We start from the raw sequence: 20,260 nt of genomic DNA, 5'->3' as shown, positions 1-20,260 counted from the left end.
GGTCATTGGTAACTTCTTTTCCCACAGACTTTTAATTGGGAAAAGTTTATAATGTATAGGGAAAAAATACATTTCTGCCCATTTTTGAAAAGCAATATACAAGTCTTTACAATTATGCTCTTGAAATTTAAACTAAGACTGGCTTAGTATTAAAATTTTAGTTTTCTCAGTATTTCCTCTTTAGAGGGTCTTCATAGGTCCTCTGGAATTTAGTTACTTCTTTACATCTAGATTACTGATGGAATTCGTGTTTTGTTTTGTTTGGTTGGTTTTTGGTTTTCAAGACAGAATTTCTCTGAAACAGCCCTGGCTGTCATGGAACTCACTATGTAGATCAGACTGGCCTTGAACTCACAATGATCTGCCTCTGCCTCCCAAGTGCTAGGATTAAAGGCGTGCACCTCTGCCACCACCGCCACCAGGCAGGACTTATTTATTTTTTTATTATAACATTTTCATACAATATTTCACCTTCTCTTACTCTCCCTCATCTGTCAAAGCTCAGACTGACTCCATTCTATCTTGTCTTAAGGTCAGAGAGTTCAAGCTTATTCTTGCTCCTCAAGGCCAAATAGCAGGATGTTTGACCAAAGGCATGGTTACTAGATGTTTGGAGAATTACGGAGGTGATTACACTTATTTGTTCCTTGAACCACAGAAAGGAAATCTCTTGCTCTCCTCTTTTGCTTTGGATATGAAAGTGCTGTGAGAAATAAATTTGAGATAGCTGCAGTATTCACTGGCAGCCCTCTCAAGTCTGTCTTCTGCCTTTTGTCTCTTTCTTTCTCAATCCTCCCTCCTCAGGTATGTTTCGACACTCATCCTCCCCCATTCCCATTCGTCACGTTCCTCTTCCCAGCTAGCCTGCTTCTACTTTCAGTGCGTCTGTATTCCAGCAAGTTTTTCATAAAGTTGTTTACAGGGCACGGGCATCTTACCAATGGCTATAACACTGAAGAAAATGATTTCCCTTCCCTATCAGCAATTAGCTTCAGATAATTCTCAAGCTCTATTTCTTTTCTTTTTCTCTTTCTTCCTTTTGGGTCATTCCTATTTGGTTTCTCATAGTACTTTTTGTTGATTGCATCTCTGCATTGTAATTGAGTGTATTATTTTATCTGTACTTCCTAAAATTCTTCTTGAAATTTTATTACAATTTTATTTAGTTGTGCATGGTGTGGGGAGGAGTGTGTATGCCAAGGACAGCTTGTGTTTGTCTCCTTCAGTCATGTGGGTCTCAAGGGTCAAACTCAGGTAGTCAGGGTTGACAGCAGGTGCCTGCCAAGCCATCTCACTGACCCCTATCTCCTATACATCGACTATTGGTTCTAGAAGCTTGATAACATCCAGATTACTTTTCTCTCCTCATTTATTTGTCTTTTTCCTAATTGAGAGCAAAGACTGATGGTTTACATAAGGTCTAGATGTTTTCATGGAGTATTAGCAGTCACTGACAGTCATGTTGTGAGATCTCTTGATTCTTTATAAATTGCAAAATGATTATGCAATTTTATCATGACTTCTACTGTTACTTGAAATCATTATATACACTTGTATGTGCAAAGATTACTCTGTACAAATTTTGCTTTTGATGTGTTTTTGCATTTCAGTTACTGCTTAGAAACCCCTTTGTCCATTAGAACTGTCTGCTGAAACCCTGACAAGCCTATGAAGAGCTTATGGCTTTATTGTGCTCTTCAAAAGAGATTAAGTGCCTAAGCTAGTTTATTAAAGGCTGTCTTTCCTTGTCTAAACACTTAGGTTTTCTAAAGAATGTGTCAGATCTGGAATATTATTAGACTAAAACTGACAGGGTTTTTTTTTTTAAAGCCTTTGAGTTTCTAGCCCTCACTACCAATTTAAGTCTTGACTGCAGTCAGCTAGCTAGTAAAATCTATAACACCTCCTAGTATTTGAGCTCCCAGGGAGGTTTTTTTTTCTAAATCTCACAAAATAGTAATGCCATTTGAGCAACAAAATACTTAAGTCCCAGTTGCATCCCCTTTCAGGTAGTTTTCTACTAAAGGTGATGGAGGGCTGAGTAAGGTCACAGTACATTATACATATACAAGAAAATAGAGTGAAACCTACAGTTTTGTACAGTGAATAGGAAGGAAGGAAAACTGAATGTTGGGGTTGTGGCATGTTCCTACTACTTTCAGATGGAGATTACAAAATAAGTCAAGTTTTAAGATAGATTTTTAGGTAAAGTCTTTTTTATGAGTCAATTTTTCCTGGATTACCCTGCCCTTGCTACAACGAAATGACAAATTGTTAAATTCTGTGGGTCACTAGTTCCCTAAAAAGTTGCTGAGGAACTCAGAAAGTGAGAAGCTTAAGTATAACTAGCTATCAAGCAAATCCAGCTTGTTGATACTGTTTTGAAAGAACCTTTGACTATGAGTTACACTGTCTTTCTAGAGCTCCAACTACAGCATATTAGTACACAAATGCCTGATCTGATCTAAAACCGGTTTCTGGTTTTGCATTTAGGTTTCAGTGGTGACAGCATAGAGACTTGTGTGCTCTCTCTAGCATACTCAGAGAGGAACAGATAATACTTTGTGGATGAAACAATTAAGACTCAGCAAGATTTAAAGCTTGTATTTCTGGTGATAAATAACCATCCTAGGATTGGAATCCCACTCTTTCTGATTCTAGAGCCTATGTTCCCTCTGTCAGTAAACTAAACACAAATAAATAAGATAAAACTAAGTTGACAGAAACAAGTCCATGAAAGCAGAAATAAGAGTTAAGGGTTTCACTTGATTTATTGGCATATTAGTTGGGGAATCCGAGGGAATGAATAGAATGGAATTATATAGATGAATGATCATTATTAGAGAGGTGGTGAAGGACTGAGGGTTGTTCTTTAGTCCTTTCTGTATGTTGACTGAGGCATCAGTGATATCCTTGGTTAAAGATGTCCAACTGACCCTTACATTCTATTTAGGATGGCGCTTGGATTGTAGGGAGTCCAAGGCCTTTCAGGGGCTAATATATCTTAGTTCCTGTGCATTGTGCTAAGCCTCTGACGTCATGGCACTTGTAACTCTACCAGAGAAATTATAAACTTGTAACTCTACCAGAGAAATATCGTGAGATTTTATACCTTCAAAACTTCCTTTGTGGTGACCCTGCCAAGAACAGTGTTTCTGCCTGTGTACATATATTATTGGTTTTTCCTCTGTTGGTGGAGAGAGCCAGAGAGTGGAAGGGAAAGACTCCATATTCTGAAAGCATCTTGATTTATTAGCATGATGTAATGTTGTAGTTGTAGAAAATACTCAATAAAGAAATAGTAGATAGAAGCCAGAGTGTTGAAACAGAGAAACTCATTTGTGCAATTTAGGGTTAGATGATGTCAGTGATTTGTGTACATTCCCGTCTTCAATTCTTGCCCTTGGAAGGTTTGCACAAATAGTAACATTGGCCAGATGACTGTTAGCTATATGCAAAGAACTTTTCATTGAAATAAAATATCTGAGTTTTGTTACTTATTTCAGTGTATCATACCCATCCCCAATCCCTATGTAGCTCTGGCTGGCCTGGAACTCACAATGTAGACCAGGCTGGCCTCAAACTCACAGTTATCCTCTGCTTCCAGAGTGCTGGAAGTAGAGTATGTATGTCTTTTGTGCTGCCCTGGAAACATTCTAAAGACTCTGTAAATGCCTTGTCTGATGTAATAAAATGTATAGTACCCAGAAATCAGGAAAGTGGATGTAGAGGAATGTGCTACATGTGCCTGACTATTCTCCCCTTCACGGTGCTAGAAAATAACCAGCATGCAGAGAGCTTGGTTGAGCAGTTCCTGACACAGTCCTCTTTGCATGTTTTCTGAATATAGAAAATAATGTTTCTACTATCAGAATTCTATGGAAGTTTTTTTTTAGTTACTTTTAATAATCTTACCACTTTGTGTCCTTTGATTGCTTTGAATTTCTTGTGAATACAGACTGTGCTCAAGTGGTGATCTTCCTGCTTCATTTCACTAGTGCTGGGATTGCAGGTCTGGGCCAACACCTACTCTGTGGAAGATTTGTAATCCTGTAACCTATTTGTTAAATAGCACGTTGTTTCCTGTATCTTAAAATAAGACAATATAAACGTGTTTGAAGTTCTTCCATTTTAGTTTATACATGTCTATAACACTGTCTTCTTCATTTCCTTTTAGGACGCCTGAACAGTGTCCAAGTGTTGTTTCTTTGTTGTCAGAGAGTTACAACCCTCATGTGCGCTATGGGGCTGCAATGGCCCTGGGTATCTGCTGTGCTGGTACAGGAAACAAGGTAAGGCCCAAAACCAGTGGGGTCAGTTCTTTCTTGGCACCAGGCTTTTCCGCTGGAGAAGAGTGTATGGAACAGCTGTGAAAATAACAGATGCAGTGTGATCTCTGAGACTGGCCTCAGCACACAGAGCTTCACAGTGCTCCCCTCTCTGCTGTGTTGCAGTGCCTGAGGCCTCCTGAGAACAAATGATGATACATGTGGATAACCATTAAGAACTGTCATGTTACATGGTTATTTTCTCTGTTTAGCCATTACTGTGGAAATTAGGATTGTTGTCTAAAGCCATCCAAAATTAACTCATTTTTTGTTATTTTTAATTGCATGCATGGGTGCATGCCTGTGTGTGGGTATGTGTGATTGAATGCGGGTGCTATGGAGGCCAGAAGCATCAGATTCCCATGGCTGTAACATAAAACCTTGATTCACAGCATTGATAAAATCACCATAGTTTGCTTTGAAAAGCACACATGCATACCTCCTAGGCACATTGGGTAGACCTTTCTTTTAACTCAATACTTTTTTATATGTTTTGCCTGCTTGTATATCTACCTACCCTCCATGTACTGCTTGTGGAGGCCAGAAGAGGGCTTTGATCCCCCTAGAACTGAAGTTACAATTGGGAGCTGTGCATGGCCCAACTTATTTGACTTTTTCCTCTAAGAAAGAGTATTTGTATTAGATACATCCCCCATCCCCCCAGTACATGCAGCATACATCATTGATCCTGTGTACTCACAAACATATTATTTAATGCAAAAAAAGTTCAAATTTCTTTTGGGCTGACAAGATAGGTGCTTGCCATCAAACCTGGGAGCCTGAGTTCAGCCTGTATGGTAGAAAGAAATGGCCAGTTCCCACAGGTGTTATGTTCCATCTGCACAGTATGGCATTCGTGCCTACACAAGCTCAGGTACACACACATATCCACACACCAACAAATTAAATTTTTAAAAAGGATTTTTAGAGCTTGTACTATAGAGATGGCTCAGTGGTTAAGAGCACAGACTGCTCTTCTAGGAAACCCTGGTTCAGTTCCCACATGGTAGCTCACAACTGTCTGTAACTCCTGTTGTTTGGGATCCAACACCGTCACACAAACATATGTGCAGACAAAACACCAATGCACATAAAAATAAAATAGTTTAAAAAAAAAAAAAACAAGTTTTGGGGCTGGAGAGATAGCTCAGAGGTTAAGAGCACTGGCTGCTCCCTCAGAAGTCCTGAGTTCAATTCCCAGCAACCACATGGTGGCTCACAACCATCTACAATTCAATCTTGTGCCCTCTTCTGGCGTGTTGACAGAACACTGTATATGTAATAAATAAATCTTTAAAAAAAAACAAGTTTTAGAGCTATTTCATTCTTGCCTGGTGTTTTATCCTATTCTGGTTGTCCTGCTTGCTCTCTCTCCCCCTCCTTCCCTCCCTCCCTTCTTCTTTCCCTCTCTAGGCAGAGTCCTGCCCTGCTCAATCTGGCCTTGAACCCTGAATTTTCCCTCTTTAGCTTCTCAAATGCTACAATTACAGGACTACATTATCATAGCCAGCTTCCTGATACACACACACACACACACTTATTGCCACCTCTCTTACTTTTATAAGTATTTAGCTTAATATCTATGTCCTTCTACTGAAACATAAGATTTCTATAAGCAAAATGTTCACTACTAGACTGGCAATTGTATTTGGCACTGGATTTATTAGGGAAGGAATTTCTTATGTAAACATCTGTGAATACAGGCATGGTAGTACATTTCTCTAGTTCCAGCACTTGGGAGGCAGAGGCAGGTAGATCTTGGTGAATTCAAGGCCAAGTTCCAGGCCAGCTAGGGCTATATAGTGAGACCCTGTCTCAAAAACAAAGAAGTGTGTATCAGGGGCTTGAAAAATGACTCCATAGTTAAGAGCACAAACTAGTCCTGCAGCAGATCATAATTTGGTTCCCAGCAACCACATCAAGAAGCTCACAACCACCTTTTAACTCCAGCTCGGGGAGTTCCCACACCTTCCTCTGGCCTTCAAGGGTACCTAAATCGTGTGCACATACCCACTCCCACCTTTACACATGAATACACATAATTAAAATAGAATATTTCTTAAGGAACATGTATCTTCAGCTGGGTTGTGGTGGCACATCCGTTTAATCCCAGCACTCAGGAGGCAGAGGCAGGTGGATCTCTGAGTTCAAGGCCAGCCTGGTCTATAGAGTGAGTTCCAGGTCAGCCAGGGCTACACAGAGAAACCCTGTCTCGAAAAAGAAATTTAAAAAAATGTATGTAGAGAGATCATTATATATATATATATATACACACATATTTATATATATATATAAGAATTTTTTTGTTGTTATAGAAGGGAGAGAATACATGCATGCCACACACATAGGTCAAGGTCAGAGGATAGTTTGTAGGAGTTGGATTTTCTCTTTCTGTGTGTGGGTCCTGCGAATCAAACTCAGGTTTTCAGGTTTAACAGCAGGCTCCTTACCTGCTGAGCTGTCTCACTAGCTGCCTCTTTTTCTTGTATACATATGTTCTATAAACAAAGGAAGCATACAGTTGGATATTTTGCTAAGCATTTTTCCTCTTAGGCTTTTAATTTACATTTATGTCAGCTCTCATAAGTTAAATACAAATTGGATCTTTTTCTTTCCATATTATTCTAAACTTAATATGATATCTAGGAGCAAATGTTCTTTGAAACATGGCATCTGACAAGTTAATACAATGAAAAATTTTTATTGCTCATACTAAACAAGCCTGCTTTATTTCTAGATAATTTGTGTGACCTAGGTATTTGTACCTAGCTGAAAGAGATTTGGCATGTGATTACTTTTATTTAAGAAACTTAGCCAGGCAGTGGTGGCACATACCTTCAGTCCCAGCACTCAGGAGTCAGGTCCTCTATGAGTTGGACGTCAGCCTGGTCTACAGTGCAAGTTCCAGATCAGCCAGGGCTACACAGAGATACCCTGTCTCAACAAAAGAAAAAAGAACCTTAAACATTGCCCTAATCTAAGATAACTTTGAAAGTGATTGATTTGAAAATATAGCCATCTCAACTTCACTTAAAGTTTTGTGTTTTTGTTTGTAACACTTTCAGGAAGCAATTAATTTACTAGAGCCAATGACAAATGACCCTGTGAACTACGTGAGGCAAGGGGCCCTAATAGCTTCAGCTCTCATCATGATCCAACAGACAGAAGTCACTTGTCCAAAGGTGAGCAAAGAAACTACAAGGGAGGGGCTGCGGCTTTTCTTTAGTTGTCTATTTTAATCACTGAAAGTAAGAAATTAAAACTCATGGGGTAAAATAATATAATCAGCTTTTTGTATGTTTTGGTATTTTGTTTTTGCCTCTCTGTGTGCTTTTAAATAGATGCAAGAGGGCTGACTGGATATCATGTTAGAGAATGCAAATTCAAACAGTCTGACTTTTCTGCCCCAGCCTTCTGAGGCAGTGAGAGAGATCCTACCTCCACCTTATGTGTATATCCAACCTCGGTCTTAAAAGGATGCATCTACATTCTTATCCTCCTAGGCAATCCTGGGCAGAGTGTCAGTGGCTCAGGAAGTTTTTAAAGTAGCTCTTGGTGTTAGTGCCTCAGCTCATAACTAATGCCTGTCACTTTTATATGTGAAATTCAGTACGTAATGACCTCTAACCATGAGTCCTCCAAGCAGTCCCTCTGAATCCTCTTTCTCTGGATCTTTTAGTCTGCACCTGCTCTAGATTAAGCATAGCAGACTTTGAGGCACTTATTTAATACTTCACTCATGATAGTCTCTTTAACTCATATTAGTCTTTGTTGTGCGGTGCTTCTGGACAGAGCCAAAACATCTCTTTCTGAGAACAGAAAGTGTATATGTGTTATTTGTATATTCTGAAATTATCTTGCTTGATGTGTTCAGTAGAAATGTAAGCCACTGGTAATGTGCAAAGTGTTACCTACCTGTAATCTTAGCTTCTCAGGAGGGCCTCAAGTTCTAGCACCACCTTGGCTACAGAGGGTTTTGAGGCCAGCCTAGACAATTTAGTAAAACCCTAACTCAGTATTAAAACAGATGGGGCGGGTCTCAGTGGTAAAGTTATATGTGTTGGTTTAATCTCCAGTACTGAAAAGACGAAAGATAAATACGTAACCTGTGTCCATAATATTGTATTTAGATTTTTAGAGCATTTAGCAACCTTGAATTGATTGTGCGTATATCTGAGAAGCAGTAAAAAACAAAACATTACTAACAGGAAAAAAATGTTGATGCCATGTGTGGTAGCAGCTGCAAGTTGTTGCAGCACCTAAGAGGCTAAGGCAGGGATGTCACAAGTTCAAGGCTGACCTGGACAACATGGTGAGGACATTGTCTTAAACAACAAAAAGCAGAAGAAGAAAGAGAAGAAGCAGCAGGCACGGAGCCCTTTATTTTAAGCAGAGGAGGAGAGTGAGGAAAGGGGGACACACTTGCCAGACTCTGCAGTGTCCTTCTGCCTCCACAGAGCTTGGTCTGCCAAGCCTTTAGTTTCTAAGCAGCCACTGTCATTTTGTCTCATTACCCAGTGCTTTTCTCAAAATCATTTCATGATTTCTGAAAGTTGTATTATTGCACATAAACTATTGACTTCTCATCCTGTTTTTCCTAAGAATTGCTTAATATACTATGTCTTCTATAACATAAACATCTTTGCAAACACAGACCACATTTCTTCATGCTTTAAATATAGCAGCTATCATATGAGTAGCTTTTATTTCTGCTTTTGATGTTGCACTGAGCCTTTGGAGGTTATCCAGCTGAGCAGTGTCATTAAAGAATGTACCTCCTCAAATAGTCATATATAAATATTTATCCACTTGGACCTCACATATTGCTTTCATATTGCTTCTGTTGTCAATTAGATAAAAGCTTAGCCATCTTCATATTCTAGCTATAGAATTTGATTATACCAGGTATGGGAGCTGAAGGGATAACTCATCATGTAAGAATGTTTGCTATGTAATAATGAAGATCTTTGAGTACCCCAGCACCATGTACAAGTCATAAATGCACCTTTAACTCCAGCACTGTGAGGAACAGAGACAGGAGGATCTCTGGAGATTACAGCTGTCAACCTCGCTCCAGGTTCAATGAGAAAGAGACCTGTCTGAAGGGAGTAAGACAGAGAGTGAGAGAGTGGGATACCTGGTACTTCTCTGGCCTCCATGCATATGCCACACACACAATAAAAGTGAAACTGCTAGAAGATGCCTGATTGTAATCCCAGGAGCTCAACAGGGTTTCAGAGCCAAGCATGGTGGCGCATGCCTTTGATCCCAGCACTTGGGAGGCAGAGGTAAGCAAATCTCTGGTTTCAAGGCCAGCCTGGTCTACAGAGCAAGTTCCAGGACAACCTCCAAAGCAATACAGAGAAACCCTGTTTCTAAAAAAAAAAAATAATAATAATTTCAGTGTTTTTTAGTAGTTATAACCTCAAACTAACAGTAGCAGAACTCTTTTGAAGTAGAATAAGGTAAACTACAGGGTTTTTTTTGTTTGTTTGTTTGTTTTCATTTTTAAATTGATTCAAAGAAATGTCACATTTAGAGAAATAGACAAGATACCGCAGTTCAAGTAATTTTTTTTTAAATAATTGTAAATTAGGATCTTGACTGGAGTCTCAACTGGTATGAGCAAGTAAAGTACTCTCCTATCTTCAGGTTGAATCAGAATAATGAATCCTAACTAAGAAAGTTTAAGTAAATAAAGTACTCTCCCATCTTCAGGTTGAATCAGAATAATGAATCCTAACTAAGTTTAAGTAAATAAAGTACTCTCCCATCTTCAGGTTGAATCAGAATAATGAATCCTAACTAAGAAAGTTTAAGTAAATAAAGTACTCTCCCATCTTCAGGTTGTATCAGAATAATGAATACTAAGAAAGTTTAAGTAGTACTGGCAAGGTGGCCAGCAAGCCTGAGCTCTATCCCTGAGTCCCACATAAAGGGGAGTGGTGGGGAGGGCTAACTCCTACAAGTTGCCCTGTGACTTCCACATGTTCACTGTGGCACTCATGCATCCACACACATAAAACAAATACTATGTACTGAAAATAAATTTTAAAAATAAAAATTTAAATGTACCTATAGCTGCTAGCTCTGCAATTAATATATATTGGCTGGTCAAATGTAGATGTTTACATCCTGACTACAAAAGTAAAACTATGTATTTTTAGAGAGAACAGTTCTCAAATCCCTAGAGTTCTACATTTTCACATCAGTACTCAAACACATCAGTACTCAGACATCAGGGAATTAAGAATTTTATCTTGGGACTAGAGAGATGTCTCTGCAATTCAGAGCACTGGGTGCTCTTGCAAAGGACTCAGGTTAAATTCCCAGCACCCACACACTCAACAACCACTCCAGTCCCAGTGAATCTAATACCCTCTTCAGGCTTCCTAGGGCACCAGACACACTCATTGTGTAGACATTTATATGCAGGCAAAACATCCACATACACAAAAATGATTAAAAAGAGAATACTTATACTCCTTCCTCAAAGAAATGCAAAGGAAAATGGCCTTGGATATTTTGTAAGATTCACAATGGAAATCTGAAGAGTTTATATAATATGACCCCATACATAGTTCTAACACTTAGCCTACACATTGTGCTCTTGGTTTAAGTAATACCAGTATGTCTTTGCCTTGTTTATATCAGTTTCTCATTTGTTCACACACAGAAACATAAACCCAGGATCATAGGCACACTTCTGTATTATTACAGACAGAATTTAGAAGGTTTTAAGTGCACACTTAACCTTTTAATGGGTTCTTGGAACTATTTTCTCTCAAAAACCTAACTCCCTTCTTCATGAATCATCTGTTGTTTGTCTTGTTAAATGAAATCCACCATTAGCAGTTTATTTGAACATTTACATGGTAATATAGTATATAAAAAGATGAAAAATTACACTATAAAAATAACCTCTTGGCTGGGGAGGTGATGAATCGTTCCTTAAAAGTCCTTGTTGCTCTAGTATAGGATCCAAGTTCAATTCCCAGCATCCATAATCAGGCAGCTCACTAACTGCCATAACTCCAGCTCCAGCATATCCAATGCTCTTTTCTGGCCCCTGAGGATAAATACACACACACACACATAGATAAAGTACATGTAGAACTAATAAAAATAAAACCTTCTTTATCTTGACATCATTTATTCTGTGATCTGGTGTAAAGAATGTTCTCCGACCACTGACAAGTATGTGTTGTCGTAGAAGCAGGGTGGTGTTTAGCCAAGCTTTGTTAAACTCCTTACTTCTAAAATGAAATTGCAGTTTGGTTAGATTAGGCTTTTGTTGGCTATCATGATTCATCAGAAATGAATCCAAAGAATTGTAATCCTTTTCTCGTGATCAAAAAATAGCATATCCGCTTCCAGAAGTATAAGGTTAGCATTTAGAATTTGATAAATATATTAAATGCATAACTTTATGCCAGAGAGATGGTTCAGTACTCATTTCTGTAGAAAAATGTTTATAAACATGAAATTTTATAAGATATTATCATAGTAGAGTCCCAGCATGCAGAAGGCAGAGGTGGACAAATTTCTGTTAAGTTGGGTCTACAGAGTGAGTTCCAGGATGGCAAGGGCTACACAGAAAAGCCCTGTCTCAAAAAACCAAAAAGAAAAGAAAAAACACACAAAATTAAGATAAAAACTGAAAATATGTGTGATTGTGATAAGTTTTATTAGTCATTTTTGCATGGCTGTGAACAAAATATCTCATGGAAACCATCTGGGTTCTTGGTTATGGGGAATTTTAATTCATCATAGAAGACATGGCAGAGTGCCTCTTTCCACGGCAACAAGAGTATGTGGGGGTGGTGGCTGTTTGCATAGCAGTGGATCAGGTAGAAGACAGTGAGACCAGAGCCATGGGTATGAATATAACCCAGTGGTCCTCAACCTATAGGTTTCAACATTCTAAATATTTACATTATGATTGATAACAGTAGAAAATTATAGTTATGAAGTAGCAGCGAGATAATTTTATGATTGGGGGTCACCACAATATAAGGGACTATATTAAAGGATAGCAGCATTAGGAAGTTTGAGAATCACTACTATAACCTTCAAAGTGACCGTCTAGTGACCTACTTTAACTAATTAGGACTGACCTCTTAAAGGTTCCACAGCCTTCTAAAATATCACCACCAAGGAACCAGTGATCAAAATATGAGCGACAGAGACATCTCAGTTTAAACCATTGCACAGTGAAATCATGAAGTTATCAGTAAGAATACCTTGAAAGACATCTCACTCAAGTTTAGACCATTACATGGTGAAGTCATCTTGCTATCAGTAAGAATATCTTGAAAGAAGAATAAGGATCATTTTTATTTTAGATATAAAGTTTGAAGTAGCAGGAAGTCTTTTGGAAAGAAGACTAGGAGTATATGGGGCAAAGACAGAACTGAGCAAAGATGTATAGGGACGGCGCGGGGCATTGGTGGTGCACGCCTTTAATCCCAGCACTCGGGAGGCAGAGGCAGGCAGATCTCTGAGTTCGAGACCAGCCTGGTCTACAGAGCGAGTTCCAGGACAGTCTCCTAAACAATACAGAGAAACCCTGTCTCGAAAAACCAAACCAAACAAACAAAAAATGTTTTGTTAGCAGTGTTTAGGTGGCAGAGCTGATAGTCCAGAGGGTAGTAAGATTCTGCCTCCATAAGACATCCATGATCACTGAAGTATGAGATGCCTCATATTGTGTGACCATGTATTGCTTCCATTAGTCTTTAGAACACAGATAAGGGAGATACTATAACTCTCCACGAGAGGGAAAAACTAAGGCACAGAAAATCTAGTCAGTGGTTAGACACAGTGATATATACCTGTGGTCCCAGCCACTAAGGAAGCTCTAACAAAAAGATCATTTGTGCTTAGGAAACCTGGGCCACCTTACAAAAAGACCCATCTGAAAAGAAAAGGGACACAGGACAGACAGACAGACAGACAGACAGACAGACAGACAGACTAGTAATTTACTCAAAGGCTTCCAAGAGCAGAGAGAGTCAGATCATATGCCAGGGTTGTCTGATTCTGTTCCTCAGCCACAGGTTACACTGTAGCCTTCAGACCAGTACAAACAGAAGACATTCTGAAAGAATGTGTGCCAAACTTATTATGTTAGGGAACTCAAATCTGGTGTTTTCTGCTTTTGGCATATTTGCAGAGCTCCGTGATCATGTGCTTCTTGAACAAGCAGACGCCTTCCTGAGTGCCTGCCATTTGAAAGCACTGTCGGGAAAACAAGGAAGTGTAAGACAGGGAAGAAGCATAAGATAGTGAGTGCCCCACCTCCACCCAGAGAGTTAAATCACTTTATTTATTAAGAATATTTTATAAGCATTTTTATATGAACGCAATATATATTAATTTCAGAAAAATACTAAAGCATACAAAAATTACTGGTAACCTCACGCTGAGTTGAATCAAAGAATACTGATTCTGACCAGGTCTCCAAAAACAGGTGCGTGTTCAGAATGTACATCTTCAATGTTTGTGCATACACTCACAGTCTGAGTGAAGAGCTGTTTACATAAGATGGAACTGAAGGGCTGTGCCTGTTAGGAGATCTGCTTGGTTGACAGTAAGCAGCATAACTAATTCAAAGTGCAGCAGAAGCCTTAGTGTTTGCTTGGACCGTTTGGGCCTGCTGACTGCCTGGTGCAGAATGAAATCTTATTCAGCATTCCCTTGAGTCTGAATCATCCACCGTGGATTGAACACTGAAAACAGCCATGCTCCCACACTAGGAAGTCAGAACACTGATTTCAAGCACAAAACGGTTCTACCTTCACATCTAGTCCATCTCCATCTTCTAAGTGTCTCGAAATTGAGAGCTCAGTCTCAGTATCGTAAGCACAGTTTATTGGGTGCTCTCTAATGGCCCAACAAATGGACAGAATTAAACCATAATTTTGCTTCTTGCTTTTTCAGGTGAATCAGTTCAGGCAGCTGTATTCCAAAGTCATCAATGATAAGCATGATGATGTCATGGCCAAATTTGGCGCTATTCTGGCCCAAGGCATACTGGATGCAGGTAAATGTTCTTAGGTCTTCCAGATGTATGTAAATCTAATGAGACAGCTAATCCAATGTTCTGTATGACATCATGAAAATTGAGTCTGAAGCAAATTATTCCAGGGTAGAACTTGAGGAGAGTAGATTTTCCAGAGATAATTTTCAGTTATTCAAGCACAAACATATATGTCACACACACACACTCACTGTTCCCTCTTGCTTCCCTGCTGAAGACTGAACCCAGGACATCACACACGGAATGTAATTATACCACCGAGTAACTGTATTACCCTTTTTATGTTTTATTCTGAGGCAGGATCTATAAGTTGCCCTGGTTGGCCTTGAACTTGCTATCCTCTTACCCCAACCTCTTACAAGTAGCTGACAAGTGTTTAGCAAGTCCTAATCCTTATATACAACAGCTGTATAAACTCAAGTTATTTTTCTCTCTTTGTTCTCTTTCTTTGTAAGGTTTACCTCATAGTGTTGGGGGGGGTTAGAAATATGGAGAGAAGTTAGTCACTTAGTAAAGTGTTCAGTGACTTTTATCTGGTTTTTTTTTTTTTTTTTTTTTTTGTGGAAGGAGTAGGAGGTTCACTCTGTAGTATAAGCTAACCTCAATTCAAACCAATGTTGCTATCTCAGCCTCCCAAGCACTGGGATCATAGATAGTCATGTACCATTACATTCTGCAAAAATCCAGCTCTTTAACTGATGGCTTAGCTCTTCACTCTAATTCATTGGCTTTCAAGCTGTATTTCTCTATACTCCCCAAAGGGGTAGTCTAAAGGATGTGGCAAGAGACAGAACAGGTTGGGATTCAATCCATTGACCTCACAGTACAAACTCCTGATCATAATCAGCTGATTTCATTCTTTATCACATTCTTCGGAAAACGTTTGGAATCCAGAATTGTTATAATTTCCTTTTGTGGGGCTGGAGATAGCACTCAATGGTTAAGAGCACTTTCTACTCTTAGAGAAGACCCAAGTTCAGTTCCCAGAACCCACATCAGGTGGGTCACAACCTCCTGTGGCTACAGTTGCAAGAATTTAGCACCCTCTTCTGCCCCTGTGGACATCAGACACCTACGTGGTACATATACATACATGTAAGCAAAACACTCATACACATAAAATAAATTACTGGGCACAATGGTATATACCTTTAATACCAGCACTCAGGAGATAGAGGCAGTCTGATTTCTGTGAGTTCAAGGCTGGCCTGATCCTACATAGTGAGTTCCTGGACAACCAGGGCTAAATATTGAGACTCTGTCTCAAAGAAAAACAAAAAAATAAATCACTAGATGCTTCCCTAGTGCAATCTCTAGAAATACTTTTTCATCTTGATGGGTTGATCATGACTTTTCTCTTTTTCTGCAGGTGGTCATAATGTCACAATCTCCTTACAGTCCAGGACTGGGCACACTCATATGCCTTCTGTGGTTGGCGTCCTTGTCTTTACCCAGTTCTGGTTCTGGTTTCCCCTTTCGCACTTCCTGTCATTGGCTTATACGCCTACCTGTGTCATTGGCCTTAACAAGGACTTAAAGGTATGTCTGTGAGTCCTGAGCTTTGTGGGATATCCTGTGAAACTTGAAAGGTGACCATTGTGGGTAACATCTTTTTGTTCAATCTGAGTTAGCCTTTAGTCCTTACAGAGTAGAGTGTGTCTGTGGCAGTTTTGAAAGGAAACATTTGCTAACTGTGTAACACTGGACACCTCTTTAGAGAGGGACTGATAGGGTGGGTGCTTAATACAAAAATATGAAGAGATTTTATAAGCCATTCTGTGTATTTTGGGCATTTGGTTTTTGTTGTTGTTGTTGTTGTTGTTGTTTTTGTTTCTTTGTTTTGCAATAGGGTCTCACTGCTGACCTGCCTGGAATTCACTATGTAGACCAGTCTGGCCTTCAGCTTACAGAGACCTGCCCACCTTTGCCTCCAGAATACTTGAATTAAAGGCATGTGCCACCATGTCTGGCTAGTGTTTTTTGTTTGGGGGATAGATAGAGTCTGTGTAGCTCAGTGATCTCTGAACTCAGCCAGAATCCCTTTGCCTTAATCCCCAGAGTACTGGGATTCTAGGCTTGGCCACTTTAATTCAAAGGCAGCAAAAGGTTCACCACAGTTCAGTAGCCAGTGTTGGTTCAAACTTTGAGAGTCTGACCCTGAGTGGTTTATTTTAAGCATATTTAAGCATAGCACAGTTTGGTGAAAGATTTCCCGACAATAATTAACTCAGTCTAGTGTACAACAAAGCTATGACTAGTTTGTAAAATACCCATGTTCCATAAAGATGGCTTCTATAGATTGACTGAGAAAAACAAGCTCTGATAAGGGTCTTGGGAGGATCCTGGGTAGTGTCCAGCCACACAGATAGCGCAGAGGTTATCAGGCTCTTAACCACATCCGCTCCCAGCCTCTGGGTGGAAAACAGATTAGGCATCTCTCTCTTTGAAGAGACAGCCCTGCATGTTTAACATTACTGGTTCCCTAGTGCTTCTCTGTGAGCACAAAGACCTCCTTGCCTGCTTAACAAAGAATTGCTGGTGCAGGGAGAGAAATGCAGGAAGCTCCCTTCAGTAGTGGCAGAAAACAAGACGGCAGTGAGGAATTGGAGTCTGACAACAAAACTGATTGCAAAGGTTAAAAACTTTACGTGCTGCATGCCCTGTCATTACAGTTTTTAATCACACTTTTAATGGGGTTTGTGATTAGGTTTTTCTCAGTCCTGTGACCTGATGATTCATCGTGTTCTTTAAAGGCTTTTGAACCTTTAAACACCTCCTTATCCTGTCTTCACTGTTTTTTAAGAAGTTTTGTTAAATTTTCAGAATGAATTTTTTAAGCTCAAATTTGTCTTAAGTAATTCCTTATACTAACATTTCATTATAGCCGTACAACTATTCTTCAGTAAATATAGTGTTAAAACCGCTCACAGCCCAAAAAAAAAAGTTTAGGCCGGATGGTGGTGGCACACACCTTTAATCCCAGCACCTGGGAGGCAGAGGCTGGCAGATCTCTGTGAGTTCGAGACCAACCTGGTCTACAAGAGCTAGTTCCAGGACAGCCTCCAAAGCCACAGAGAAACCCAGTCTCAAAAATCCAAAAAAAAAAAAAAAAAAAAACCGCTCACAGCATCTTTATTTCTACAAACAACAGTGTTTTGTTTTCCTAATCCCTGATTTTTTATTTATTTATTTATTTATTTATTTTTGGTTTTTCGAGACTGGGTTTCTCTGTGGCTTTGGAGGCTGTCCTGGAACTAGCTCTTGTAAACCAGGCTGGTCTCGAACTCACAGTTATCCGCCTGTCTCTGCCTCCCGAGTGCTGGGATTAAAGGCGATTGCCACCAAAGCCCGGCTAATCCCTGATATTTAACGTTGTCATTAAACCACCTATGTAATCTTTGGAGGCTTACAGTCTGCCAATCAATTTTATACTGTTTTCATTCTTCACAATGAAGTGAGATGGACAAGATAAGTTCCTGTCTTGGCAAATATGGTACTTATTTCCATTTTTCATTAATGCAAAGTAGGTAAGTAAAGAAAGATGCAGGCTAGAGAGCAGGTTTGTCCCATAAGTAATAAGAAACTAGTTTTCCATAGGCCCATGTTAGAAAGCATCATTATGTAGTATGGAAACTGTACGCAGACTAACTAGTAAGTTATCGGTGTGATACAAGGAATGGTCGTGAGCATTTACTGAGTAGAAGGAATCTGTAGTTCTTTACTGAGTAGGCAACAGTTATTCCCATGTTCGCACGAGTCACACTTAGCCCACTAACGGTGGATGGTTTGTGAGAAAGCTTTAGGAAACTGAGTACCAAAATAGCTCACATTGCTTTTTGTAGAACATGAACATGGAACCAGCTCTGTTGTTGAACAATTAACTTGCATGGAAACTTTCCATCTCCCTTTGCATCCATATGCTTATTAAAAACAGAATACATGTCTTGATATTATTTCCATGGAGAGAACAAAAGAATATTTTATTTTCTCAGATGCCAAAAGTTCAATATAAATCAAATTGTAAACCATCCACATTCGCATATCCTGCCCCTCTGGAAGTACCAAAAGAAAAAGAAAAGGAAAAGGTACGTTATTTGAGTCTTTTTTTGTTTGTTTTTTGGTTTTGTTGTTTGGTTGGTTGGTTGGTTGGTTGGTTTTTGGTTTTTTTGTTTTTCAAGACAGGGTTTCTTTGTATTGCTTTGGAGCCTGTCCTGGAACTTGCTCTGCAAACCAGGCTGGCCTCGAATTCACAGAGATCTGCCTGCCTCTGCCTCCCGAGTGCTGGGATTAAAGGCGTGTGCCACCAACACCCGATGTTATTTGAATCTTTAAGTAACATTTTTTTCTTGTTAGAGAAGCTACTGACTATTTAAGTGACAGAGTTTTTAAATCTAGTGGGTCAGTTGGTTTGAGTAGGATCTCACTATGGGGTCCTGGCTAACCTGTAACTTGATAGTATTATCAGACTGACCTCAAACTCACAGGCACTGCCTCCGGATACAAAGATTAAGTGCATGTGCCATCATGCTGCACAACTTTAATTATGTGTATGTGGGGGATATTCATCTAAGTGTGGGTACCCACAGAGACTAGAAACGTGAGACCTTTCTTCAAGCTGGAGTTGTGAGCTGCTTGATGTAAGTTCTGGGAACCAGACTCTGGTCCTTGGAAGATTAGTATGTACTCTTAATGGTTGAGCTATTACCAGGCATTGGTGACACCCACCTTTAATCCCAGCATTCAGGAGGCAGAGACAGGCAGATCTCTGTGAGATTGAGTCCACCCTGGTCTACAAAGCAAGTTCCAGGATAACCAAGGCTGTTACACAGAAACCCTGTCTCAGAAAAAAAATTAAAAAGTAACTTATTTATTTTCATGTGTATTGCCTAAAATAAGCAACCTTTTCATGATGCTTATGTGAGAAAAATTGTTCTTTTAAGATAATGTTTCATATTAGCTATTTGTTGATTTTGCTTTACTGATGAATATCCTTTCACAACACATTTATTACTCCATTTTCAAAGTTTTCTTTCCCCTTGATTTCAAATGAGATTCATCAAGGAAGACCACTCGTAGCTAACTATTGTGTATTACCATTAAGGTATCTAGTTGTGAGAACATCTCTGACCAAGAATTTTCCAGTGACTTCCCCATAAAGCCAACAAGAACATAGCTCTCAAGTCTGTGCCTCAGAAGTATATGATGCAAATTCACACCCAAGGCAGATCAGAAGAGAGTAATTGTTTAGGGCACATCCCAGTAACTAAAGATGATGGTAGCGGCAAATGATGTACCTTAATGTCCTGCCTGCTTTCCCATTTCCTCTCCAGTGGTTTTGTGTTTGCAGAGCTGCATTGGCTATGGTGTTATAATCAATACAAAAAGCAACACTTTCATTATGCTTTTGTGGGGTAAACAGGGATACGCTGCAGGACTGTTTCCTTGGGCTTGTTTCTTAGTATGTAGGGGAGAGATTATAACAGTTGCCATTTTGACTGATTCTAGGTTTCCACTGCTGTGTTGTCTATTACTGCCAAAGCTAAAAAAAAGGAAAAAGAAAAAGAAAAAAAGGAAGAGGAGAAGATGGAAGTGGTAGGTATAGATCAGTGGTCACGTGTTAATACCTGTTGTGGTCCAGATTCCTTAAACACTGTTGTACTTTGCACTTAGCTTTTTCACTTAATTATCCTGCTTCCAGCATACAGAATCACATCATTATGTTAGAAAGAAACTCCAGAAAACCATGTTTGTATTGCTGTAACAGCTTCAGAAAGAAGAGGATTTGGGCTCATGGTTTTAAGAGGTGTACAGTCTGCCAGGCAGAGGAGGCATGGTGGCTGGGGTGTCATCTTTGACAGTGCAGCATGACTTGCTCATATTTTGATCAGGA

General features: G+C 39.5%; 1 protein-coding gene across 1 annotated transcript in view; it reads left to right on the top strand.

Moving 5' to 3' along the window:
* Nucleotides 1-20,260, top strand: part of Psmd1 (proteasome 26S subunit, non-ATPase 1) — a 71,926-nt gene that overhangs the window by 44,647 nt on the left and 7,019 nt on the right. Inside the window, exons 17-22 of the mRNA XM_005082536.4 lie at nt 4,178-4,292; nt 7,394-7,510; nt 14,271-14,373; nt 15,740-15,909; nt 18,363-18,455; nt 19,876-19,962. Coding sequence (XP_005082593.1) covers nt 4,178-4,292; nt 7,394-7,510; nt 14,271-14,373; nt 15,740-15,909; nt 18,363-18,455; nt 19,876-19,962 — 685 coding nt within the window. The remainder of the gene's footprint in view (nt 1-4,177; nt 4,293-7,393; nt 7,511-14,270; nt 14,374-15,739; nt 15,910-18,362; nt 18,456-19,875; nt 19,963-20,260) is intronic.

The sequence above is a fragment of the Mesocricetus auratus genome, unplaced genomic scaffold (assembly GCF_017639785.1).
Source record: "Mesocricetus auratus isolate SY011 unplaced genomic scaffold, BCM_Maur_2.0 Super-Scaffold_100010, whole genome shotgun sequence".
In the NCBI taxonomy this organism is placed as follows: domain Eukaryota; kingdom Metazoa; phylum Chordata; class Mammalia; order Rodentia; family Cricetidae; genus Mesocricetus; species Mesocricetus auratus.
Note: the sequence above shows the minus strand (reverse complement) of the source record. Positions and strands in the feature narration are given on the sequence as shown.